At 41.5% G+C, this 26,775-nt stretch overlaps 7 protein-coding genes across 7 annotated transcripts; 3 read left to right on the plus strand and 4 right to left on the minus strand.

The window, feature by feature from the left end:
• Positions 1-12,530: 12,530 nt before the first annotated feature.
• On the plus strand, positions 12,531-13,621 carry IAQ61_011168 (uncharacterized protein; the record flags this gene model as incomplete). The annotated part of the gene is made up of 3 exons (XM_003843668.1): positions 12,531-13,004; positions 13,061-13,291; positions 13,346-13,621. The coding sequence occupies 3 exons, from the start codon at positions 12,531-12,533 to the stop codon at positions 13,619-13,621; spliced, it is 981 nt and encodes a 326-aa protein (XP_003843716.1).
• A 1,781-nt stretch (positions 13,622-15,402) lies between these two features.
• On the minus strand, positions 15,403-16,629 carry IAQ61_011169 (uncharacterized protein; the record flags this gene model as incomplete). Its single annotated transcript, XM_066099076.1, has 3 exons — positions 15,403-15,549; positions 15,735-16,411; positions 16,527-16,629. 3 exons carry the CDS (start codon positions 16,627-16,629, stop codon positions 15,403-15,405), a joined length of 927 nt encoding a protein of 308 aa, XP_065950595.1.
• A 1,475-nt stretch (positions 16,630-18,104) lies between these two features.
• Positions 18,105-18,838, minus strand: IAQ61_011170 (uncharacterized protein; the record flags this gene model as incomplete). Its single annotated transcript, XM_066099077.1, has 2 exons — positions 18,105-18,431; positions 18,506-18,838. The coding sequence occupies 2 exons, from the start codon at positions 18,836-18,838 to the stop codon at positions 18,105-18,107; spliced, it is 660 nt and encodes a 219-aa protein (XP_065950596.1).
• A 52-nt stretch (positions 18,839-18,890) lies between these two features.
• CEL1_2 (Esterase/lipase/thioesterase) lies at positions 18,891-19,654 on the minus strand (the record flags this gene model as incomplete). Its single annotated transcript, XM_003843671.2, has 2 exons — positions 18,891-19,501; positions 19,582-19,654. 2 exons carry the CDS (start codon positions 19,652-19,654, stop codon positions 18,891-18,893), a joined length of 684 nt encoding a protein of 227 aa, XP_003843719.2.
• Positions 19,655-21,275: 1,621 nt separating this feature from the next.
• Positions 21,276-21,876, plus strand: IAQ61_011172 (uncharacterized protein; the record flags this gene model as incomplete). The annotated part of the gene is made up of 2 exons (XM_066099078.1): positions 21,276-21,362; positions 21,499-21,876. The coding sequence occupies 2 exons, from the start codon at positions 21,276-21,278 to the stop codon at positions 21,874-21,876; spliced, it is 465 nt and encodes a 154-aa protein (XP_065950597.1).
• A 238-nt stretch (positions 21,877-22,114) lies between these two features.
• IAQ61_011173 (uncharacterized protein) lies at positions 22,115-24,412 on the plus strand (the record flags this gene model as incomplete). The annotated part of the gene is made up of 3 exons (XM_003843672.2): positions 22,115-22,624; positions 22,676-23,625; positions 23,674-24,412. 3 exons carry the CDS (start codon positions 22,115-22,117, stop codon positions 24,410-24,412), a joined length of 2,199 nt encoding a protein of 732 aa, XP_003843720.2.
• Positions 24,413-24,612: 200 nt separating this feature from the next.
• On the minus strand, positions 24,613-26,001 carry IAQ61_011174 (uncharacterized protein; the record flags this gene model as incomplete). Its single annotated transcript, XM_066099079.1, is given in 4 exon segments — positions 24,613-24,746; positions 24,839-24,968; positions 25,196-25,586; positions 25,598-26,001. Coding segments are annotated over 4 exon segments (1,059 nt in total), but the record flags the coding sequence as incomplete, so codon positions are not given.
• Positions 26,002-26,775: the final 774 nt, after the last annotated feature.

Consider the following 26,775-nt stretch of genomic DNA (forward strand, 5'->3'; position numbering starts at 1 on the left):
CTTAGCGTAGCAAATCACGCTTTTAGATCTAGGTAGCTAATAATAGTATTAAAATTAAGAGCTTACCTGTATATACCTATAAACCTAATAGAGGAGTAGAAAGAGCAGGGCAGGAGATTATAACAAAATTAATTAAAATAAGGATTAGTACTAACCTACTAACAAAGCTCTAGCCTAAAATTATTAAAGTAGCAACTTAGCTCTATAATATAAGCCTATCTTATACTTATAATATAATATTACCTAATAAAGTGCTAGATTGTTAGTTTACTAGATACTTTAGGTAGTAGCAACTAGAGTAGATAAGGGAGGCAACTACTAATCTCTGCCCTAATTAGAGCGGAATATACGCCTATAGCTATTAAGCTTACCCCCTTAATAGAGAATAAGTAGCTAGGCGTTATAAGAGGGTCTTTAAGGTAAACCCTTAGGGTTATATTAGATATCTAGTAGGATACAGAGCATCTAATATATATAGGATATAGATCCTTTTGCTTAATTAGATTATTATAACGCAGAACGTTACCTTTAATAAGGATCTTTTCTATAAAGAGAAAGATCTAAAGTAGCTTTAATAGTTAGAGGCTTAAAAGATAGTTAACGTTATTAGCAAAGATAAGATCTATAATACAGGAGAAGTATATAAAGAACTTAATATCTTTAATTAGCTTTGTATTGCAGCAGAGTAATATAAGGAGTCTAGTAAGCAAGGAGGACTAAACCTAGCGTAGGAGCTAGGGGGTAGGGTAGAGCTAGAGGAGGTAGATAATTAGGCTAGCTAGCCTAGTAATTTATAACCCCCTAAGTAGACACCTCTAGCGTAGGTACTAAGCATAGCTAGCTTAGCACAAAGGATCTATACAAAGTCCCCTAAGCTAATAGGGCTCTAAACTCCTAAACTAACACTAGAACTAAATATTAGTATAGGAGATAAAGGATCTATACAGGTTATAGATTAGGGTCTTACTACCTAAGATAGTAGTAATCTAACTTACTTTAATACTATAATAGGTAGCTCCTAGGAAAGACCTAGAGGGGAGAGTGCTATTAGTAGGTTACTCTATAAGAGCACAGAGATAGGTAAGGGCACCCTATCTAGCTCTTATAGGGGTGGTGAGTAGAGCTCCTACCTACCTGCTTTAGGACTAGATTCTATATCCCCTGCAGATCCCTTATAAGCGGCACCTAGAGCTCCTAGAAGAAGCAGAAAACTACAAGTTAAAGGACTACTACTAACGCGTGTTAGTAAGCAAGCTTAGGGACAGGACCCTAATAAACTACTAGGAGGCTCTATAAGTATAGGGATATATATAGTAATAGATCTATTAGATATAGATCTAATTAGAAATCCCTTGCACAATCTTTTAGTATATCCTAAACTAAACGCTATAATCTACGCTATAATTGTAGTAGTAATAGGGAGCAAATCCCCTAAAAACCCTAAAAGAAATACGCACTAGGACGCTCTATAAAAGGAGCTAAAATAATAGAAGGATCTCTATAACTACTAAATAGAACAGTAATTTAGAGACGCAGCATATAAAGAAATTAATACTCTACTAAAAGCTAGTACCTAGGAGGATATTAATAGGCTAACTAAAGGAGAGCATCTACTCCTACTTAAATAGGTGTTTATATACAAGCTTAATTAGGATAGTTACCTAATTAAGTGCAAAGCAAGGATAGTAGTAAGAGGAGATCTATAGCTTACTAACTTAATTTATTTAACCTACGCAGCTACCCTAGCAGCTTAAACCTTTAGGACTGTAATAGCTATTAGAGCTAAGTTTAACCTTAAGATATATTAATATAACGTTGTTAGAGCTTTCCTTAACACCTTAAGGGATTAACACCCTATAGTTATCTACAAGCTACCTAAAGGATATTAAATACCTAGGAAGTGTGTTAAGCTTAAACAAGCTCTATATAGACTAAAAGACTTACTATTATTATAGTATAATAAGCTCTTAACTATACTCTAAGAAAATAAGCTTATTACTTCTAAAGAGGAGCTATGCCTATTCTTTAATAGAGATCGCAGTATCTTGTTAATATTCTATGTGGACAATATCCTATTGCTCTATCACTAAAACTACGCAAGTTAAGCTTACAAAGTTATCTAAGCTCTAAAGCAAAGATATACTATAGAAGAAAAGGGACCTGTAAGCTAGTTTCTAGGGGTAAGAGTAATCTAGGATAGAAAGAGATAGATAATAACACTTATTTATAATAAATATATTAATAAGATTATAAAGAAATTTAATCTAGTAGAGATAGGAAAATTCCCTACTACACTACTATTAAGTAAAGATATTAAAAAGAGCATAGGAGAAGCTACTAAAAAAGAGATTAAGGACTATTAGGAGCGCGTTAGATTAATCCTTTACACCTTAATTATAGTGCGCCCTAATATTGCCTATATAGCCTCCTAGCTCTCCTAATACCTTACTAACCTATCTAAATAATACTTTAATACAGTTAATTAAGTAATTATCTATCTATACTAAACTTAATACTAATTAATCTAATATAGGAATAGGGATCCTAATAAGCTTATAATATATAGTAATATGTTATTTACTAATAATATTAATACTTAGCAATTATTATATAGATACCTAATCACGCTCTTTAGAGGACCTATTATTTAAAAGGTAGCTTAATAAGCAACTATTACTACGTTAACTACTAAGGTAGAGCTCCTTACGCTTAAGCAAGTAAGTAAAGAAGTAATAGTATTAAAACACTTTTTAACTAAAATACACCTTACTTTAGATACTACCTAGATAATTAATTATAATAATTAACAAACTATTAGGTTAGTAGTAGGCAATAATAAAAGGATTACTACTAAGCTATACTATATAGATATTTAAAACATATAGTTAAGATAAGAGTATATAAAGGGATCTTTCTATATTACCTACCTACCTACTAGCAAGATACTAGCTAATAGGCTTACTAAAAACCTAACTATATAATAATTTATAAGGTTTAGGGAGCACCTAAAGTTATATAATAGTAAAGTATATATTATATAGTATTAATTAAAGTAAGGTAGTATATAAGATCTATTAATATATAATATAAGAATAACTAACTATAGCCTACCTCTCTATTATTAACTAGGTAGCTTCCCTAAGGAGCTCTATTACGCGCGTAAAGCGTGCCTTAGAGTCTATAAGGAGCTGCCTAGGTTACCCTAACCTAGAATCTATAAGGGGAACCTTAGAGGAGCTAGAGTCCTTATCTTCTAATAAGGAGCTCTAGGCGCCCTTAGCTATAGTAGTAGCCTTGCGCGCAAGCTTAGCGGTAGTAGTAGTAGCTTTTACTAGCTCCTGCTACTTAGCCTTGCTCTCCTTAAGGAGCACTAAGACCCTCTGCTTCTTATCCTTAAGAAGGTCTTAGCTCTTACCTGCCTACTTCCTTACTAGGAAGGATAGCGTAGAATATTAGGCAAGCTTAGGGCTATTAGTTTATTAGTATAAGATCTTACTAAAGTATTATAAAGGAAAAATTCTTATATAGATTATATATATTAGGATATAGCTATACCTAGAGGAGCACTACTAGTACTAAGTCCCCCTACTAGAAGAGTTATAGTATTTGCTATTAGACTTATTAAAGAGCGTAGAGTATAGATAATTTAGATAAGTTTTAGTGTAAAGGACTTAGGCTTATGCCTAAGCCTAGGTCTAACACAAGACAGACCAAGTCTAATACTACTACTAAGCGAACACACTAGACACCTATAAAAAGGCGTAGAGGGCTTATCTCTCCTTTAAGATACTAAATACTATTATTAACACTTATTATATTCTCCCTTAAGGCTAGTCTATAATATTTTAGTATCTTCTTCTAAATATACTATAATAGTAATAAGAGATAGACGCGCTAGATATTTAGAATAACTAGGTGCAACCTAATATAGTAGAAAGGCTAATATAATAGGTCTATAGTTTAATAGAATAATAGGCTTAAGACTCTGCTATAATAGCTATACTACGTTAATAGAATAAGGAAATACGCAATTAGATTCTATCCTAACCCTCCTCTAAGCCCGCTAGGTTTAATAATATACTACCTCTACCCTCTCCTGCCTTACGTTGCAAACCCTTCCTAGTTAGCTTGCTATATAATAGCACTAAGGCAAACTTCTCCTCCTAGTAAATAACTATAGAGTTTAAACTATATGCAGACAAGGTCTTTATTAGGGATAAGGAGGCAAGGTTTATATATATTTAGTCCTAGTTATTGCTAGTAGTCTAGCGCGCTATAGCACTATACTTTAAGGATAGTACACGCAAGCGTTAGGATATAAGCAGGTTTCTTAACTACCTAGCGTTCTATTATAGTAACTACTATAGGTAGGAGCGCGCCTAAGTCGCGTTAGAATACTTATATTAGGGCTAAAATTAGCCTTTTATAGAGTTCTTTGTAAATTTTATGTAGCTTTTTATATAGTTAGGAGGTTTATACTAGGATAATAAATAAAAGCTTTTATAACTTTAGCAATCTCTTAATAGCTATATACGCTTAGTTTCCCTTAATAGGGGAGTCTCTAGGATAAACTATAATATAGCTATAGAGGAATATAAGATAATTGCAGTAGATATTAAAATAGCCTCTCTAGAACTAGGGTTTCTTTAGGCTAGTAAGTCTAAGGAACCCTAGTAGAGGTCTACCTTAGATTAGGACAGCGATATAAATATAGTAGAAGTGGCAGCCTTATTAAGTGTACCTACTAAACTACTAATATTACGTCCTAACTAGATCCTATAGGACCTATTTAATATATAGAAACTAGTAAAGGTCTACACCTAGTATAGATAGGGCGGTTATTTTGTGCGTGTATATCCTAATACCCTATTACTATAACTAGTAGGTGTTAAGATAGTTATAGCATTAGTAAGTAGCCCTAATTTAGGAAACTAGCTACCTTTAACCCTAGGCTAAGTTAGGGGTATAAGAAGGACACTATAATAGAGGAATTATTAATAGTAGAGGCTATTAAGTGTCCCCTAGATATTAAGGTAGGGTTAAATAATCCTCCCTTTTTTATTCCCCTCCTCCTAGGTAGAGTAGAGAATGTGCAAGTAATAGTTAATTTAGGGTGCTAGTGTTTTAGTGCAGTTAAGGAAAAGTTAGTAAGATAGATTAGTAGGACCTTTATTAATATTCCCCCGCAACCCTTATAATATGCCTAGGGAATTGCTAAGGGTATAAGAATTGCATAGTTAGTGGTATTAGACTATAATTTAGATAGTTAGTAGTCTTAGCTTTTAGCTTATATAGTACCTTATCTTTCCTATTAACTAATACTAGGTAGACTATAGCTTTGTAGAGAGGGCGTTGTTATAGACATTCTATAAGGCAAATTAATAATTAGGAAGGCAGGAAATATAGTAGTATAAGAGAGCAGGAGACGCCTATATCCTACCTATATCTCTATTATCTTAGGTTTAGTTATAGTAGGGTTACTAAATTAAGAACCCTAATAGGAAGATATATAGGTATAAATTTTTATAATAAATATACTAGATATATTATAGGTAATATATAACTTACGCCTAACAAAATATCTAGGAAGTGTTAATAAGGGAAGTCCTATTAATATACACACTATCTATATTACTAGTAACATAGTTTCTTATAAACCTAAGCATAAAACTAGAAAGACAAAGTTGCTACTAGAACTTTAAGAGTTTAAGGACCTATTTAACAAAGAGTTAGTAAGCAGTTTACTACCTTATTAAGGCAGTATAAATCACTATATTTAGTTAATAACTCTCCTAGATAGAACCTAGCCTAACCCCTTATAGGGTCCCTTATACCCTATATTACGTAATTAATTACTAGAACTAAGAACACAACTTACTAGATTAATAGACAAGGGCTAGATCTAAGCAAGCTCTTCTATAGCTAGAGCTCTAGTGTTGCTAGTAAAGAAGCTATTAGGTAGTTAGCATCTATATATAGACTACTAGATGCTTAATAGTATAATAACCTTAGACTAATACCTACTACTACTTATTAAGGAAACTTTACGCACACTATCTAGCGTAAATTAGTTTACAAAAGTAGATATTCACGCTGCCTTTTATAAAGTTAGAATAGTAGAAGGTTATAAGTCCTTAACTACTTTCTACACCTAGTTTAGGTTGTATAAATAGTTAGTATATCTATTTAGTCTTAGTAGTGCGCTATTTACTTTCTAATAATATATTAATACTACGCTTATAGAGTTACTTAGATTATATATAATAGCCTACCTTAATAATATCTTAATTTATTTAGGAGGAAACTAGTTTAACTATATAAAAAAAGTAAAGCGTGTACTTACGCTATTAAAAGAAGTAGGACTATACCTAGACTTAGAGAAATATACTTTTAGTGTTAAGAAGGTACGCTACCTAGGCTATATTATTAAGGCAGGCAAATTACTTAGACCTAACCCTAAAAAGCTTAGGGTAGTACAGGAATAGGAATCCCCTAGGAATATAAGAGAGGTAAGGAGTTTTCTAAGTTTTACTAACTTCTACCGCAATTTTATCGCAAAGTTTTCTAAAGTAGTAGCACCTTTAAACTAACTAACTAGGAAGAACACCCTATTCTAATAGGGAGAGGAAGAACAAAGTATATTTAATGCGCTAAAAAAGGTATTTATATTAGGACTAGTATTAATATAATAGGACCTAGCTAAAGAAATATTATTAGAAGCAGACTATTTAGGATACGCTCTTAGGGGTTGCTTGTTATAAAAAGTTAAGGGCGTCTAGCGCCTAGTTACTTACTACTCTATAACACTAATACTAGAGAGACAAAACTACACTATATATAATAAGGAATTACTTGCTATTATTAAGTGTCTTAAAAGTTAGTTAGTAGAGTTATAGAGTATTTATAAGCTATTTATAATATTCACAGACTATAAAAACTTAGAGTACTTTACTAGCCTTTAAAGCTTAAGCAAATAATAGTGCTACTAGGTAGAGGAACTTTTAAAATATTAGTATATCCTATAGTATAGACCTAGCTATCTTATAGGATAACCTAATACCTTAAGCAGATAACTATAAGATTTAAACTCCTCTAAAGCAACACTATAGTTAGTAATACGCCCTAAATTAATTTAGGTTATAGTGTTAGAAGTAGAGGAGGCGTCTAAGTTACTAAAGGGCGCTAGCCTCTTTGCTAACCTACATATATAGATACTATAGGACAAAGCAGTACTAGAAGATAAGATATACTAAGTACGTCTTAATGCGGTTTAGAAAGGCGCTAGGTCTTTCCTAGTTTTAGCTAATATAAAGCAATAGATTAGGGACTATACAATTAGCGCACACAGTACTTTGCTCTAGAGGGGTGTTATTTAGTTACTAATATAGGAACCCCTTATAACTACTATTATATAGCAAGCATATAAATTAGGTTTAGTAGGACACCTAGAAAAGAATATAATATTTTAAATACTATACCGCAACTATTATTAGGATAGAATATTAGGAGATATTGCGTAGTATATTTAAAACTGCTATTATTATAGTGCTTATATCTCCTAGAAGCGCTAATAGGGTCTATTATAACCTATACTAGTCGCGTTATAATACTAGTCCTAAATATCTATAGATTTTATAGTTAACCTACTAGCAAAAGAGGATAGTAAACCCTAGTACCTATTAGTTATTACTAACAGATTGTCTAAATATATTTAGCTTAAAGCAACAGTCTCTATAATAGCTAATTATTATGCAAGAATCTTCTAGGATAACTAGTAGTAGTTCTAGGGCTTCCTATCCTCTATTATTACTAACTAAGGCTTAGACTAGTTAGGATCCTTCTAGATAATATTATACTAGATAATAAAGATAAACTAGTTACTATCTACTATATACTACCCCTAGATAGACAGCAGGATAGAGCAGGCAAACTAAGAAGTATAGGTAGTGCTGCGTATAATAGTATGCTTTAAGTAGACTAACTAGCCTAACTACCTTCTAGCCTACTAACTTGCACTTAATAATAGGGACTCTAGTATAACTAGTATTAGCCTAAATCTACTTTTAAATAGGTATACTATAGACACGCTATAAAAGATAATATTACTACTAGTAAAGCCTAAGAATCCTTATAGAGAGGCTATAGCGTTCTTATTACACCTATAGAGGGGTGTAAAGCTAGCGTAAGCTGCTATTATATTCTAATAGCAATAATAATAAGAAGTAATAAACTAGTCCTAACGCCTAGCTAAAAAGTTCCTAAAAGGCAATATAGTTTAGTTTATAATACGTAATATAAAGATAAACTAACTAAGTAAAAAGTTTAACTAGCTATAGGTAAAGTATAAAGTAATAGAAGTTCCTACTCTACTTATAGTAGTATTAGACTTACTAGGGAGCTTATATAAGACTATGCATATAGATCTACTAGAGAGAGCTACTAATAACCTGCTACTAAGCTAGAAGCTTTAGGACTTATAACTAGGTCTAATAGTTACTTTAGAAAATAAAGATATAACGCTAGATAAATAGGAAGTAGAAGAGATCCTTTATACAAAGAATATAAGAGGAAAAGGAAAGCGTTAAGTCCTAGTAAAATAGAGGGGGTATATTAATCTAACATAGCACCTACTAGAGGTAGTATAGGATACTAAGGCTCTAGATAGGTTTAAGGAATAGTATAGGGATACTACGTATAATAATAGCCTAATACGTATAAAAGCTAGGAAGTAAGGGTAAAAGGAGACTAGAATAATAACTTAGACCTTTGTTATAATTAAGAAGTAGAAAGGTATTAGAGATATCTTTTATTTATCCTAATAACACTCTAAGCAAGTGCCCTACTACTAAAGTTTTATAATATAGCTAATAATTAGGTAGTAGTATCTATACTATTACTATCTATAACTAACCCCCCCCTAGCCCTCCCTAAACTATTATTTATATTATCCTAACGCCTCTATATCTCTTAGTAATAGTAGTAACACTCACGCGTGGCGCAGGTAGGGGATAACTTAGTTAACAAGTACAAATAATAGTAGTAGTAGTAGTAGGAGGAGGGTAGTGCTTTAATAGCTTGCTAATATATAGCACCCTAGGCCTAAAGAAAATAAACGTTAGAATAGATATAAAGGAAACAAGGGAAATTTAATACTAATAATAAGAGTCTTAATACCTTAGGTAGTGCGCTTAGTAGCGCTCTTAAGCCTATTAATATAAAGGTTAGTTTAGGCCTAGGTCTTGTTTATATACTAGTTAATACGCTAGAAGGCAATACTAGTAGTAGTAGTAAGCTATATAATATTATTATTGCTATAACTGCTATATAAGGGCGTAATAGTAGACTAAAGTAGAAATACTAGAGTACTAGTAGTAGATAGAATAATAGCACTAAGCTAATACTAATTATAGGCGCGTAAGTGTGTAGTAGGGGTAAGTAGAGTAATAGTATTATTAGTTTAAGCCCTTAATATAAGATCCTTAAAATAATAGCAGAGCTAGTAGAACTATAGTATAAACTAGTAATAGGTGCCTTTAGTAGGTTTCCCTATAAAAGTGCTAAGGGTCCCCTTCTTTATAATATAAAGGCAATCCTCCTAGTAACTATAATAAAACTAAAGCTAGTTATAGAGGGCTTAGTGAACGTTAGGGTTATTAGCAAGGATAGCTTCTAACTAAGTGTAAGTCTTATAGCTATAATAATAGGACTTGCACAAGCGCCCTAGATATAGTTAGAACTTGCTATAAAGAAAATAAAAATTAAGGGGAACTTACTACTACCCTCCTAATAGTTACACTTGCTAAAAAGATAAAGCTAGTTAATATACTAATTATAGGGAAGTAGCTTTATAAAGCTACTATTATACTTCCTATTATCTAAGTTACTAGAAATAATAAAGCTACTAAGTAGCTGTGTTTAGGGAGACATATACTAAGCAAAAGTTAGTGTAGGAAATATAGGGAGAATATTAGAAGTACGCACCTTATCTTAGTAGGCCTAGCGTGGGGTCTAACTACCTTATAGTAGATCCCTACTACTAGCACTAGTAGTAGTAGATAGAGATATAATAGAGGCTATATAGGCTAGATTAATAGAAAAAGAGTAGAGATAAGACTAATTAGTTAGGAAAGTCTGCTATATAACTAAGTAAGTTTAGGAAATTTATAGTAGGGTAGGATAGCTATATTAGAACTTTTATAGTAGGGTGCTAAAATAAGCGTATAGACGCTACGCGCGCGTACTACTTAATATATAGGCCTATTATAAATTAGGAAGGAATATAAAGATATAATAATAAAACTAAAAAATATAGTAATAAAGCCTAATATAGATTATAGAGGACAAAGACATAACCCTAGACCCCTAGAAAGACGATTTCACAATAGTTTGTGGGGGAAGGTTAGGGGTATGTGAAGGACTTAGGCTTATGCCTAAGCCTAGGTCTAACATAAGACAGACTAAGTCTAACACTACTACTAAGCGAACACACTAGACACCTATAAAAAGGCGTGGAGGGCTTATCTCTCCTTTAAGATACTAAATACTATTATTAACGCTTATTGCATTCTCCCTTAAGGCTAGTCTATAACATTTAGTATAATAAATACTAGGCTCTCTATAATAGAAGGATCTTAGGGTCTTCTTAGAAGCTAGAGAGGGAGTAGAAGTAGGAGTAAGGATATAGGGTAGGGTTTAGGAAGAAGCAGGAGCTAGAGTTAGAGCTAGAGTAGTAGGAGCTAGAGTAGAAGTGCCTTTCCTTAGCTTTATAATCTTAACTATAGTAGTAGTAGCTATATACTTAGCTACTATACGCTCTATAATAGCCTTACGCTTAGTAGTAGCTTTAGTAACTATAGCTTTAGCTATATAAGAGGTAATAAGGGTAGCGTAGGTAGAGTAAGTATAAGTAGTAGTTTTTAACTTTAACTAAGATATAGGTTAGTAGGGATATAAGTATAGTTTAGATCTTTAGGGTTATATAATCTTATAATTTAAGCTATAGTAAAGATTATAGTTAGGTAGATAGAGTTATAGAGCTTAGTCTAGATAATATCTACGCGTGTAAGCGCAGGCTAAATAAGGAAGGTATACTAGTTAGTATCTAAAGAGTAAGCTAATTTAACCCTTTAGATATATAATACTCTAATTAGCTACACTACCTACTAACTATAAGCGTAACTATAATAATAAAAGATCTACCTATACCTAGGGGGTGTGTTATAGGAGGGATATTAACTAGATTATAGAGTATCTTAATCTAATTAATCCTAATTAATACCCCTATATAACCTACTATCTAATTAACTGCTAGCTTACTACTAAGTGCCTAATAAAAAGCAGGAGCTCTAGTAAGGAAGGTTTACTAATTATTTACCTTCTAGTAAGGGTAGCTAAAGCTCTATATATATAAGTACGATTATAGTAGATATAATCTAATAATCTATCTCCTAAATTATTCCTAACCTTAGTAATCTAAATTTCCACAACAAGCTTTAGCTTTTATCTTACAATTAAACACCTCCTTAAGCTAGGATACCCCTAGGGTGTAGCTTATCCACCTACTTAGTAATCCTATAAAGAAAGCTTAGTATTATAATAGGTTAAAATCTTATAACTAGGTATCCTATAGAGCTCTAGATTAGGACTAATAAATAAGAGTAGGGGTAAGAGCAGTACTATTAGCGTATATGCAAGCTATAGTAGTAATCCACTCCCTATTACTATCCTAGAGTATAGCTCTAATCTTTCTCTACTTATAGGCGCTCTTATTAAATATATATTTAGTTTTTAATAGTACTCTAATAAGAAAACCCTTCTTATCTATATTATAGATATACTAACTCTTAATATTATATTACTTTATTTTTTAGTATAAAAGCTTAAAGTATAAGCTATACTTAAAGGTAGAATTAGCTTTAAAGTAGTTATAATTAAGCCTAGTAGCCTAATAAGAGATAAAATTAATATTATAGCAGTTAATAAAGTGCTATACCTAATTTTTACCTACTAGATTCCCTATTATTTTAGTTATAAAATTTTAAATAATAGTCTATATAGGGGGTAATCCTTACCTATAAAGCTCTTTAATATACTCTATAAGCTTGCTTTCTTATATAGTATTAAGTATTTAACTATTTAGTAGAGTAGTAGTACGTACCTACTAAATTTTCTAGTAGTATCTAGATAAGGTTAACTATAAGTAACTATACTTTTCTACTATTTCTAAGTATATAAAATCTTCTCTAAGAGTTAAGGATTTAATTGCTATAAGCGCGTTATTAATAGGTGCCATGGTTATTAAGAAATTTAGTGTTAAAAATTTGGTGATTTTGGTGTTGGTGGGCGCTCGGTGGGGGTGGGCGCTCGGTGGTGGATCACGTTACTAGCGCTGCCGAAATTGCGCCTCTGGGAAGGGCTGTCATACCACCTTACGTGTGTGCGAACTATATACACATGATACACATCAACCTCGTATCACATCATTGAGGAATAGCAGACGGCAATCTTACAGATATACGCTATCTATCACCATGTCACCAAAGCCAGCTGTCATATCTGTCATTGGTTCCCTAAATGTCGACCTTGTCACCCGTACCGCGCGGGTCCCAGTTGGCGGCGAGACACTGACGAGTGAATCTTTCTCTATTGGATGGGGAGGCAAAGGCGCAAATCAGGCAGTCGCATGTGCCCGTCTTTCAAGAACATCGAAACAAGCTTCCGCTGGCGAGGCATCAGACGTAGAGGTTCGCATGGTCGGTGCTGTTGGTGATGATGAGTTTCACACTGGTTTCTTGAAGGCGTTGAAAGAAGACGGGCTGAAAACGGATAAGGTACAGATTCTAAAGGGGAAAAGGACCGGTGTTGCAGTTATTGTGGTCGAGACGAGCACAGGAGAGAATCGAATCATGTTCTCTCCTGGAGCGAACTATGACGTCGAGGTTAAGGATCTGGTAGATGAGGATGCGAGTGTGGCATTATTCCAGCTGGAATTACCATTGGAGGTGGTATGTGTACTCATGTTTGATCTGATAAATTCGTTCTGCAACTAATATATTACAAGGTGCTGTATAATATGAAGACTGCCAGACAAAAGGGGGTCGAGACCATCGTCAACCCTGCACCAGCTATTCCACTGCCAGAGGAGGCCTATCAGGGACTTGGCCATCTGATCGTCAACGAAACAGAAGCAGCAACTCTTTCTGGTATCGAGAACCCGACCTCCTGGGACGAGGTGGCTGCTATCTTCATCGCACGCGGTGTCAAGAACGTTATCATCACACTTGGTGGCGAGGTATACTCCTTCCCTTGCAACTTTGATATTCCATAGTACTGATCCTCACTATAGGGCGTGTTCTACAAAACTTCGAAGCAACAATCCGAGAATCAGCCCGGCCATATCGTGCCTGCTAGGAAAGTGAAAGTTGTAGACACGACTGCAGCCGGCGATACTTTTGCCGGTGCATATACTGTTGCCGTGGCACATTGGGTTTCCATGTCACGTGGGGCCGACTTTGATCTGGATGCAGCAATTGCACGTGCGAATCGCGCCGCCTCCATGACGGTTCAGAAAGCTGGCGCACAATCCAGTATTCCTTGGGCGGACGAGGTGCCCAAGGCATAGCTGCCTGTATTTGCCTCTCCATGCTATGTATGGTCAAACGAGTGTTGGGTCATGTTACTTGTTACCCACAGAAGCAGCAAGAAACACAAATCATCGTCGTACTAGAAGAGCTCATCAAAGTCACATCCTCATGGCACTCCTGTCCTTACATAAAATAGATTCGGTGGCTCGAAAATGTCTAATGTCAATTCACTTGTGTTTCAACAACCGGCGTGTTTCAATCTGTCATTGTGATCCGCAGCGGCATGGCGAATGTACGGCGAATCCATTGATCACATTATATAAAGGTTCACGACTTTGGCCCGAATCTATTTTCTCTATGTCATCATTCCTCCTCAACCTTCTTGTTTACTCAGCCACTATCTCAACTAACAGAACTTTCAGACACGCCAACATGTCCATGATCATTTCAGAGCCTTGCGCCTGGGACGGGCATCACGCGCTGCATGAAACCGATCTCCAGATCCATGAGACCGCCAGTGGGATGGTGTCTTGCTTCCGAGAATTGTTCAACGCAATTCTAAACGGTGTTGGGGCATCTTTTCTTGCCATAGACGTCCTCAATAACCCCCAATTGGCTGGCGTGGTCCAATCTATTGCATTGGGTAATTGTTTTATCTACTAAGCCACTCACAAGCTAGACGCTATTTCCAGGAGATCTCAACACTCATCACTACCTTTTTCCACATTCAAAAAGCGGTCGAAGAAGCCTCTGACTATTATCGTTCTACGCACGACCACTCGGCACTCATCGGCCCCATGTTACTACTCGCACGATCTGCCATCGTGCAGAAGGTAAGCCAATGTTCGCAATACCGAGCTTTCCATACGCTGCTACTAGATGCAATTCTCCATACAAATCTTGTAATGCGAAGACCATAGCGATAGCCGTGCGCTGCGCAGTCCTCAAGCTAGGGCCGAGCGAGGTGTTGAAACTATATCCCTGGGAATGGAATCCTGTCACAGAAGAACAGTCAGAGCGTGGTAAATTACTCATGCAGCTACTGCAAGAGAAGTCGCTGCCCAAGTGTCTCAATCCAGAGTTTGATGCGTGTTGGCCACTAGAATAGATCATGTTTAGAAGCCACGTCGCCTACCTCCTTAATACTCGGTACCACCTACAGCTCGACTTGGATAAGGTCCAATACCAACTTGACCAACAGGCTGAGATTAAACTTCCAGGCTCTCCGCGGCAACCAAAACGCCTGAATCTACAGACTATCTCTATTCTATACAGTTAAGAGGCAATAGAAGAAAAGGACGTAATAGACCAGCGCTGCCCTGTATGTTTTTACAACTTCAGCCTCAACTTCTCTAAAGAAGCGCAAATTAAGCCTGCTGTCAAGAGCAAGTGTGGGCACGTTCAAGGTGCAGTTTGCCTGGACGTGCAGATCAAACAGCATGTCACCACTTGTGCACTCTGTAGGCAGGCTCTCTTTAGCCTGGAACATCAGCTGTCAGATAAAGCTGCTACGGTAGTGCTTACCTTGAACTTATGGAACTCATCACTAACTTAGAGAAGCTTGACTCTAAAGTGGATCAGTATATTTCAGAGGGTTGTAAGGATACTCATGGTTAAGAATTTAGCGTACTCTTACATAAGCTGGCTGATATAGTCAATCAAATTTCGCTGGTCAAGTGTACATTTACGTATGCTTCGCTGTGGCAGAATTGTTAAGTTACCTTGCAGAGTATAACCGTATTTAGTTAGGCAATTGTGTTTATCGTTGGAAAGGCCATTTGTAGAGCAAATTTTGTGCTTTGTATTCAATATTATTATTCTAGTCAGAGTCCTCCATGGAAACCGGGCGCCATATGTCCATTCCGCTCATCAACTCGTCCACGGTGATTGCTGCCTGATTGACCATTGCCACTATCTCATGAAATCTGCCCTTGTGTTCCTGGAATATGTTATTATTCTTATTGTGCTCCGCCTAAACAAGTCCTTTAAGGTAAAATGAGTCTATATTAAAGTGGAACCATGAACCTTCAATACTGGTAGACATGCAAGTGCGGGTCTCCTCAACATGTCTGTAGACATGGTCGTTGAAACTCTCCACCAGGAAGGGTATAACAGTTGCTAACGTCAGACCATTAGAATCTTCAATCATACCGCACGGTGTGATAAGCTTGGTCGTAATCGGACTCGAAAAGATTTTGTACTGAAGCCACCACTGTCCATCGAATGGACGGCCTTGATCAGATCCTTTGCAAATACAATCGTCTCTTTACAGTAATGATCGTAGCAGGATCGCTGCGCTTCGGGAGTATCGAACATGCAAAACCTGAAGAGCAAAATTGTCCCCTGCCCACGGATACAAATATTTGCGTCTTCCAAGAATCGCACGGCTGGATGGAGATGCTCAAACCGTAAGCGTGTGTGGAATCTTTCGCAAATTTCACAATAGATGTTGTTGAGGCCGCGAGGCCAACCATGGGGCAAGCGGACGCCCTGGAATGTCGCGCTTAGATCATGTAGCGCGTCGAAATAGTCCTCGTATTCGACACGGATACGTGTGTGGCCGGCTTTGATCTTGGGTAGGTGAGCGAGATCGATCTTGCGCATGGCTGTTAGCACGGGTATTTCCTCAACACCGTGTGTATTCCTCGGAACGACGATAGAGACCGAAGACTTAGGATTGGCCGTCCTCGCATCCTCTGGCTTTTGTATTTCCTCATTTAGCCTCCGTCTTTCCCCCTTTAGCTTGCATAAGTTCTCCTCTAGCTTGCGTCTTGCCTCGTCAAACTTGCGTTTTTCCTCAATATATTCTACTTCCTTGTCTTTGTATGCTCGGCACGGTTCTTGGAAGTGCGAATTTGTCGAGGTAAGTGGCATGGGAAATTTGAAATTCAGGATTTTGTCGCTGCGGAAAGAGTCGACTGTCTCGCACCACCCCGTACATACCGAGTGAGGCGCGAACGAGGTCAGACCCATCTTGACTGCTGAATATCATCATCTGTAGCTCGATGATCTCGAGGGCCGATATTGACGGCAGTGTTGCAGTCATTATGTGCGTTTTTTGCCGAAGAGTTTGGATGTGCAGTATGTATTGTGAAGGGAATGATTTGCTAAAACAAGAGTGTTGAGTAGAAATCCAATTGAAGTATAGATCTGAGTAGTAGGCGCAAAGCAGAGTAATAAAGCAGTACAGGTCCCTAATATATAGCTGCCGCAATTCACAAATGACTCACATATGGATCTCTCACATATGGTTCAAATTCATGGCTTGCTCACAGTGACTCACCTACTATATGCTCACAGTGACTAATTGTCAAACCTCCCGTGAAGGGGTTGGGAAAAGTTGATCTATGAGTCTTCTACATGACGCTTCTATGCACGCCCTGTTTGCCGTGTATCCTTTGCTTGATCCACTGATTCCTTTGTTTCACAACAGAATGGGGGGGTTTTTCCTTTTTAAAAAAGAACATGGTACAATCAATGGCACCGAAAATGCATGAAGAAATGGTGCATAGCACACAAGTCGGGACTATGATGCTATTCGCTACAACCTAGACCAACTGCAGAATAACAATCAATGGACATTTACCCTCACTCTCCTAGAAGATCAGTTACCTAGTAGTATTGTGATGAGCTTGTAACGTAGCAGCCCAAATTTCGCTCCAGTGTATTGGTCTACCTTCTCACCCCCCAACGCTGATATCCAGCCTGGAGACTCGAGAATCAATCTCTTCTCCGCCTGAGTGCTCCACAGAACTGCAGCATTTGTCTCTGATTTCCCACCTGCGTAATTCGTCTACTCATAACCGTTGCAGCACGAATAGCACATTTGATCTTCCTCACAATCATCGCATGGGCATGGACATGCGCAATTACAGAACCAGTCGTAGAGGAAGTCAAACATGGTTGTAGCTAGCGGAACGGCCAGCAGAGCAGGAGGGGATTTGTTGGCAGGAGGAATTGGATGCGTAGGATAGATTGTACGGTGTGAGCAAAGGCGAAGGGTGGGATTTCGAATAGGATGATTTTCTTGGACGAAGCAGAGTGAGGTGCTGGCGAGGCTTATAGCTCGTTGAGCAGTTGTTTGCACAGTGATGGACTGTGCCTGTTGTACGTATTACGTGGAGGCAAACGATGTTCCATGGAAGTGTGCTGTGTGTTGGCGGTTGAGCCGCACGTCGACCATGCATATGTGTGAACAGAATGACTGTATATGAATGACACATATGCGCTCGGCTTTGAGTATGTAAACAGAGTGACTGCACATGAATGAAACATATCAATGGTATGAACATGCATAGATCTCACCTGTCATCAAGATCTGTAGTGTAGGTGCTGGTAGGAAGAAAACCTAGACTTAATATATACAACTTCTAAGCGAATGGAAGAGGCAGCAATGCTGCAAACTATCTACACAATCTCATGAACCATCATCAGGATCTTAAATGCAGGCCAGAGAGCATGCATGGATCGAGTGACAACACCCTTTGAAGAAGTTTCTTGACCGTGTCGTAGTAAGATGATCTATGCAGGCTGCGCAAAGGTGGAGCCGATGGGACCGAACTTGATGTTCGAAAACATGACCTGAGCGTTCGGGTTGGCGGCCTCGACCTCCGAGGGTTTACCACCGCTGGTAGGGCAGTCTCCACGTGCGACACCTGGCTTGGCGGGGTCGGCCTCGCGGGGCCAGTTGCTGTCGAGCCAGAGCATGTTGGCGTAGTGGTCGTCCCAGAGAGACATGACGAGAACCATGCCTTGAGACATTCCCTCGCTCATGGATGCCATGCCGCCAAACTCGTTGAAGGGGTAGGCCTCCTCTTGGAAGACCTTCTTCTGGGTGTTGCACCACTCCTGGGTGATCGAGTTGCCGGACTGCGAGAGCCTTAGTATAGATTCAGAGATAATTGGGAAACAGGTGGACTTACCATGCCGGGAATTGTGGGCTCTGGGTTGGCAATAACCTTTCCGTCCTGGACGTAGAAGCGCTTGATCTCGCTGAGCTGGTTGCCGGAGCCGACGAACTGGGTGACGACAGTCATCTTCTTGGTGGTATCGACAGTCTTGCCCTTGCCGTAGAAGTCCTTCACGCCCACTCGGAAGGGGTTGAAGTCACAACCGTTGGCGTCGCAGGTGCCGGCATAGCGGTCTTCGGAGTATGTGCCTCCGCAGTTGGTGTCTTCGCAGACCGAGTATCCTGCAGGTTGGCAAGAGTGAGGTGTAAGGGCAGTGGCAGCGGAGTTAGCCTCCCAGACATCCATCTCAGCGCTGCATAGTGTTCAGTAGAAGACTTGAGTATGTATGGTAGGGAACTTACCAGCAGGCGCCCTTCTTACCAACACCGGAGTTGGGGTCAGAGGCGGACTTGGTCCAACCTTCAGCATTGGCTGAGCCACCGACGAACTTCAAGTCTCGTGCGCACTGAGCATCGCAGTAACCAGTGCCGTACTTGGCACCAGGTGCGCCTTGACCCTTCTGAGGCATGGAAACAAAGTACAGTGCTCCGTTCATGCCGCAAGGCAGCTGGGAGAGGTCTACGTCAAATGTGAACTCATTTCCGATAAGCTGGAACATTTCGTAGTTTTGCTCATCCTTCATCAGGTATGTGCGAGCGCCAATGTTTGTGGAGTATGGGCCCTTAGTAATGAATTTGATGTTCATTTGGTTGCCGCTGGTGGTAATTCCATACGTGCCAGCGTAGTCTGAGCCTTCGATGGCGCAGTTCTTAGTGCATGCTTCGTTGTTGGGGCACGCTGACTGGTTCCATTCACTGCCTGTGTAACAGTTGGTGTAGCCGCCTACGGTGTGCAGCCAGCGCCAGTTGGCATCAATGACAACTTCGCCATTGACATTGGTGCAGCTTGATCCACCTTTGCCGGTACAGCGCTGCCAGTTGAGCTTAGGGTGAGTCTCGGTTTGTTGATCTAAGAGCAGAGGCAACAGTTAGTGAATGTTGGACGTTTCGTAAGCCTGGTAATTGCCCAGAGGCACCGAGGTCACTTACCACCAACGACCCATGCTGAGGCAGTGTGGGCGCAGAATGCCAGAATGGCCGCGGCTTTAGAAGCAGAAAGCATGATGGTAATGAGATCAACGCTGGAGAGAAGTGGAAAGGTGGTGATGATGAATTGTTCTGAACAGCTTCAAGCGACTTATAAACATATTCGCTGACAGAGATTTCTGTGAGGCCAGACTAGCCCCATACTTGACCCAATATCAGCGACTCAGAAAGAGTGCCCAAGACATCGCCGTTGACGAAGTTTAGTTGTTCGGATGGAGGCTCGACGGTCCGTTGGATCCTCGTTCCGTCCTGGGAAATGAAGGCATCCTGAATAAGCCCAGAGGCTCCATAGTCTTCATGCGACTAAGGTTGCAAGAGGGTCGCCGAGTGAAATTCCATCAATCACCCGAGGCACATAGGGGCGAACATTGTGGTGTGGCCAAATTGCAGATACTCCGGAATAGTGGGCTGAGGCGAACTTCGCTCGCATGATGAGGTAGGGTAGGCGGTTGAGGGACGAATAGGAGGGTGCAACGAGAACTTGAAACGGGTCTTGAAGGCTAAGCTTTTGACCGAATGTTCTTGGGGTTGTTTATGTGCTCTTGGACTAGTGAAAGTCTCTTGGTGTTGTTGTTTACAACTAGGTGGCAGGGTGTTGCATGCGACTCGCGTAATATAGGGTGCGGGGGAGAATAGATTGGGACGGAAGTATAGTGATTCCGCTAGTGGACCTATTCGACATGGTCGAAACTGCTGACGACTTGTTATCCAATAAGTCCTACAGGGCCTCCCAAAAAAGTAATGTGACAAGGCCCCTGGTAGGCGCTTCTTGCTTCAGATACTCGGCGCTACGTGGAGGTCCGAATGGCGTCAAGCCAGTTGAGGCGCACGGAGAGTCCAAAGCCTTTTCCTATAGATGTAGCCACTACACTGTACTTGCAGTGCTTGCCCTGATACGGAAATTTTTGGTGTGGGGCGCCTGGCAAGTGAAATTGCGTGTAGAGTATAGATGCACTTGAAAACATCAAGTGTTCGACTTAAACTGTAAGGTATCTTGACCCTCGCGCTACTATGAGCATATTATTTTCCGTGAAATGAGCGCGTGACACATGGGACAACGTCAACTAAATGCAGGTGGCTCTTATGTTAATATACCGTGCCTACCATTGTCCTCGTTAACGAGTTGCAAAAGTTACACGATGAAGGTAGACTCTGAGCTATCGCGGAACCCTCGGACCGGTGTCAGTACCGTACCGGTACCGTACCATGGAAGCCCGAGATCAACTTGGAGCCAGCAACTTCCATAGGTGGTCCAACGCGGCATCAGTCGGCGTGGCGGATTGTTTCTTCTGTCAGGAACAATTCGCAACTATCGAAATGATGACGGACGAATTGGCAGACGGAGACCGGCTTGACCCGTCCAGGTCGGCTAGACGATGGAAAGAGGGAAGAGTGAATAACCCAAGGACACGTGAGCTCCCCGTCTCGCTAGCGACGGTACCGGTGACGGTAGGTACTGCGCACAGACATCAACCGCTGCCCTGAACCCTCCATTCTCCCCGGCGCCTCCTTCTCTCTAACGCATTGATTTACTGTCAGACCTTCATCTTCCTATCTTTTTACATGCGACGATGGTCCCGTGGATATCCCAGTGATGCCTTTAGATGCCGTAGTAGGTACCGTACTTGAACGACGAAATGGCCGACCGTGAACATCAAAATTCCGAACGTCTCGATATGAGGCGAACATCCGCTGAGCCTGTGGCAGTCACGTCCGAAGCGGTTGTACCTAGAGGTTAGGTATTGCGTTGCCTCGACGCCTTGCGTTGTGTGCGTAGACTCTACAAGAGCGCCATCAAATCGCCGAAATGATGGCGCCCCATCAGAATCGACGGTACCTACACTTGGCCCTCTTCTGTAGACAGGCCGCAACAACAGAGTCAAGGTCACTCATCACTTTCCATCAAAGAAAAAATTGAATGGTACAACAATCGATCTACTCGATTATCTCTCAATTCCATCGTCCTGGAGTTGTATCTGGCCTGAGTCATCGAATCATGCCTGTCTGATCAGCTCGACGACATTCAAGCATTGCCAAGTCGAAACGGCTGTTGATGCTACGACCATGGATGCTCCAGAAGCAACGGGAAGATTGCCACTAACTTGCAGAGGCCCGGGAAATGTAAGCTATGATTGTCTCGGTCTCTCTATTATGATTGGTTTGCGAGAAACAATCTTGCCTGGCTGTCACGTTTCCGAAACCATGGTGTTGATTGGATCTTCATGGATAGGAGTCTAGCCAAAATCGGATGGTAGGACCATGTCTCAACACTTCGCGACATCGTTCCCATATACAGGCAAGGATGATACGGTATAGAAAGCAAGTACGAAAGATTTGCCGCGGAGACTACAACATTCACCATGTGCCGAACCGCGGGCCTACTATGGGGCCATGTAGATCCTGCGCTGATATCCTATAAGATGACGATCCCAGTTCTAGATTTCCAAGCTCACTTCACAGGGTTACGAGGATCGCAATGAAGGCAATCTATAAGTATCTCGCCTGTATCTCTGCTATCCAGGCTCTTGCAACTGCTCAGAATGCGACCGTCACGCTCATCCCAGCAGCCATTGAGTTCGACACAGACAATACCGCTTTCATATATGGCGCATCTCCCATCCTGGTCGCAAATGATGGGAGCGCGGCAGAAGGTGGATATCGAACTTTCTCTATGGCACAGAATGCTACCTTTTCGGAAAAAATACACCAGAAGACAGGCCGCTCGAAAATTGCGGTACCAGTCTACGATATTGCGGGCCGAGATGTCGTGGTTAACATCCCTGCGCCAGATTCGTTGATGAGGATCTTCGATGCGCGAGCTGGAAAACAGGTGGACAGCAACGACAAGAAACAGCTTGGTGATTGGAGTACAGCGTGTGTGTGGCGCAGCCAGAAGTCTGGAGAGAATTATCTATTCGTTTTTGGCAAGCAGATGGTGGTGCAATTTCTGATTCGCAGCCAGAAGAAACATGCTGAGATTCTCGAGGTGTGTTGCCTGCATTTCTAAAAAGAGGATTGGTCTAACATGATTTCGTAGGTCCAAACATTTTCTGTTCCAATCGAAGGCGAATCATGTTCTGTATTTCCTAGTGGAAGGATTTTCTTCTCTGCGGAAGACCGACCATTATATTCCTTCCACGCTGTAGAGTCGACCAGTGCTCCTGCAATCACCGAAGTGTCGAAAGATATCAAAGTGACCTCGCTTGCGACCTATCACGGTGAATCAGGTGTACATCTTCTTGTTGCTCACGACGAGTCGATCGATATCTTCGATGAACAGATGGAGCGGAAAGGAAGTGTTTTGTTAGGCGGCATACCAGAATTATCCATCAAAGGTGGACTTTCCATCCTTCAGTCTTCAGCCAGCAGCTACCCTTCTGGTGCCTTTGCAGTTGCATTCGAGGGTGCCGACGACACTGGTATTGCCATTGGTTCCCTGGAAGCCGTTCTCACAGCTACAGGTATCAAAGCGCATACGAACTACGACCCAAAGGCCAGCCCTTGTAAACACTGCGATAGTCAGATCACCGAAAAGTGTTCAAAAAATGGTTTCGCGACCAACAACAGCACATGTTTGTGCTTTCCAGGTTTCTCAGGCTCAGACTGCTCCAAAGTCACTTGTGCCAATGATTGCTCAGGCCACGGAAAGTGTGTTGGGCCCAACGTATGCAAGTGTAAAAATGGCTGGGCTGGCCCAGACTGTGCGTTCTTTGCTGTCAAGGCAAAGTATGAAACCGAAGCCAACGGAGGCGATGGTGATGACCCAGCTATCTGGATTCACCCCACGCAACCGGAGCAAAGCAAGATCATCACCACCACGAAGTCGAGTAATGGTCAAGGTTTTGGCGTATTCGACCTTCGTGGCAAGCTCCTGCAGCACTTGACAGCCATGGAGCCCAACAATGTCGACATCATTTACAACTTCTCAATTGGCAGCCGAAATATCGACTTAGCATACGCTGCTTGCCGAGGCGATAACACTCTTTGGTATGTTTCCTCAATGATGGTCTATTATCATATCTAACTATTCTGCAGTCTCGTCGAAGTGAATAGTACCGGCATGGTTCAACCGATCTCAGGTGGCACACAGGGCTTACCAGGAAACTACAAGCCTTACGGCTCATGCAACTACCGCTCGCACAAAACGGGCAAAGAATACCTATTTGTCAATAACAAGGAGGCACGGTACCTTCAATACGAACTCACCGCCACATCAAACGGTACGCTCCAGACCACACTTGTGCGCGAGTTTCAAGGCGGATCTGGCGGCCAGGTGGAAGGATGCGTCGCGGACGAGGACGCCGGAGTCCTCTTCATCGGCGAAGAGCCGTTAGGCATCTGGCGCTATGAAGCAGAGCCCGATGGTAGCAATACTGGTGTTCAAGTTGCAAAGGTTGGCGATGCGAGTGGGCTCCATGCAGATGTCGAAGGCATCACGCTTGTCACTGCCAAGTCTGGACCAGATGGATACATTATCGTCTCGTCGCAGGGTATCAGCTCTTACTTTGTGTATGAGCGCGCGGCTCCACACGCATATGTCATGACGTTCACCGTTGTGGACAATGGGGACAAGGGAATCGATCATGTGAGTAATACTGACGGTATTGCAGCGGTAAGCAATGCCTTGAACAAAGATTTCCCGCTGGGATTGGTGGTCATGCACGACGATGCGAATGAATTGGCTGGAGGTGGGACTGCAAAAGAGGCGAGTTTCAAGTTGGTGAGCCTAGCTGACGTTCTGGGTGAGGAACGAGTGAAGAAGTTGGGCTACTAGAGTGTATTGGACGTAGGGCCTGCATGTAGTGTCCTGTAATATCTGCTCCTACTCTACGCTCTGTATGTCTTAATTCGTCATGGACTCATGTTTGAGGTATTCTCACCGTCCGCCCTGTGACTCTTCCTCCATTAACCATGTTCCCGCATCCTCTCCACGCACATTCTAGGTGACTGAATCTTGGAATATTTAGCCGTCGCCTAGCCAAGCAGCATCTTCCCAGGACACAAGCGATCCTCTTCCTGGTCCTCAGGCGTCTTTTCGCGACGGACTCCATACTTCTTCTCTTGATTCTTCAGGAATCTCATAGCACGCTTATGGTTCGCCCTGCTCGCTGATGAAACGTTAAAGTCGAAGTCGTAGTATGACATATGTGTTACATTCATCATCAGCAAGCCCGCCTCGACACCCACACTCTGCGCTTACGAATTTGTCTGCTTATGTACTCCTTGCGATTGGCAGCGTGGTGTGCCGCCGGGTCGAAGTGCACATTGGGCCACAGTTCGGTCCCTGGTCTCCTATGTCGCGAAACACACTGGAGCTCATCGCCAAACGCCTAGGTTGTGTCATCGCCATAGACCTCAGCCACTACCTTAATACCATTATACTGATTCCTGTAACGTCACAGCTCCGCAAGTTCCGAATCGCGAAGATACTCTGTGAGATGAGTGTGATGAGTGTAATGAGTCGCATATGTGATTGCCGTACCTGCCTGCCCCGTCGGGACATAGTAGCGAAGCTCCCAGTCCGTCTAGACGTCGTCGGCAAGCATATTGATCAAACTCTTAATGTATTCAATGGAGAAGTGGATCTCTGTCTTGCTGGGCTTTGACCATAGGGATAGCAGGTGATCGAGGTGGACGACGGCACGGCGTTCACAGAGCTCGTGTTTGATGTGCAGATTCCATTCCAGGAGTGTGCGCAAAAGACTTCAATAGCCTGCGTGAGTGAGGCCAGGAGCGCGTCCAGGTTGTAGTCTGATGTTCGCAGGACATCCACGTGCAAGTGGAAGTGAGTGTTTGTGTTTTCGGTGAGGGCAAGGGCCATGGTATCTTTTGTGGCGCGCTGGTAGGGGTACTCGTTTGTAGGCTCGCCGTAGCTCCAGTTCATGCCCATCATCACGGGTACATACACGACTTGCGTCTTCTTGATGTAGCTGCGCGCTTCGTGTAGACTTTTGCGGACGATAGTAGGATTTCGGTGTAAGGAGAGCGGTGATTGCGGTAGAAAGGGTCGAGTGGAATGTAGCACGACATCTGGCCAAATGTGTAGGAGAAGATGAGATCGCGCAGCTCGCCGGGGAGGTTGAAGATGGTGAGACGGCCTGGTATGAGCGGCTTCGGGTGCTCGCAACGGATTGACAGGCGCTCCATGGGTGTCGCACTCGAGGAGCGTAGCGGACTCTCGTCGGCTTGCGTACAATGCGCTGGTGACCTATTCTCGTCCAGGCAAAACTTTTTATGAGACTGTGAATCTTCAGAGGATTGTTCTTGATGAACTCGCTTCGACTGATTGCCTGGGAGCTTGTTGACGCTGCCATTGCTACGAGAAGCTGGCGCCTTTCGAGGCGGTGATTGTGAGTGGATCAGTGCTATGATTGAGACATAAAGGGAAGAAGAGGACAAGGCCAAGGTGCTTGAATATATTTTGATAGTTACAGAGAAATCGCGTAGGGCGTCAGATTGTAAGAGCCCGTCTCAGCTGATTTGGCATTGGTGTCGCCTGAAGCAAACAGCTGTTGGCACACTGCTAGGGTCACTGCCGCCCCAACGACAGCCCTGTGATTTCTACTCGTGCTTATGTCTACTGACAGCATACCCTGGCTATGAGAGACTAACCTACAAGCTTTGGAGATAGTGACCGCCAGGACTGCTGACTCCAGTACATCACGTGATTTGACATTCACACACGACAGCCCAAGCGACCACGCTCGACACAAGCCAACTACCACGCATGAGCAGCAAAACCAACCTCAAAACTGCTATTCCACATGATCTGCCACCCAATCCAGCCTCCCACAATGCCTCCTACGTCACCGCCGCCCCCCGCATGTGCCCAAATCCTCATTCACCGCGTCTTCACCCCCAAAGCCCGGGCCACTTCCAGGCCGCCAAGACGAGGCCGCCGGGGTCCTACTGCTGAGTAATCGTGGACCCGCGGAGGCAACATAAAAGGCCTGCCTCCCTCGCTCCTTCGTCCTCTTTCTCTTTTCTTTTTTCAACCTGGCACTTTAGACCAGGGGAAGAGAGTCTGCACACTCATCGAGGGGACGCCTTCGACACTGGGGGGACGCCTCCAGTGGAGTGTATATCGGTGGCAGACATCATAATGCGCGGGGCAGGGGCGCATTATCTCGACCAATT

The sequence above is a fragment of the Plenodomus lingam genome (genome assembly GCF_022343315.1).
Source record: "Plenodomus lingam strain CAN1 chromosome Unknown scaffold_20, whole genome shotgun sequence".
Lineage (NCBI taxonomy): Eukaryota > Fungi > Ascomycota > Dothideomycetes > Pleosporales > Leptosphaeriaceae > Plenodomus > Plenodomus lingam.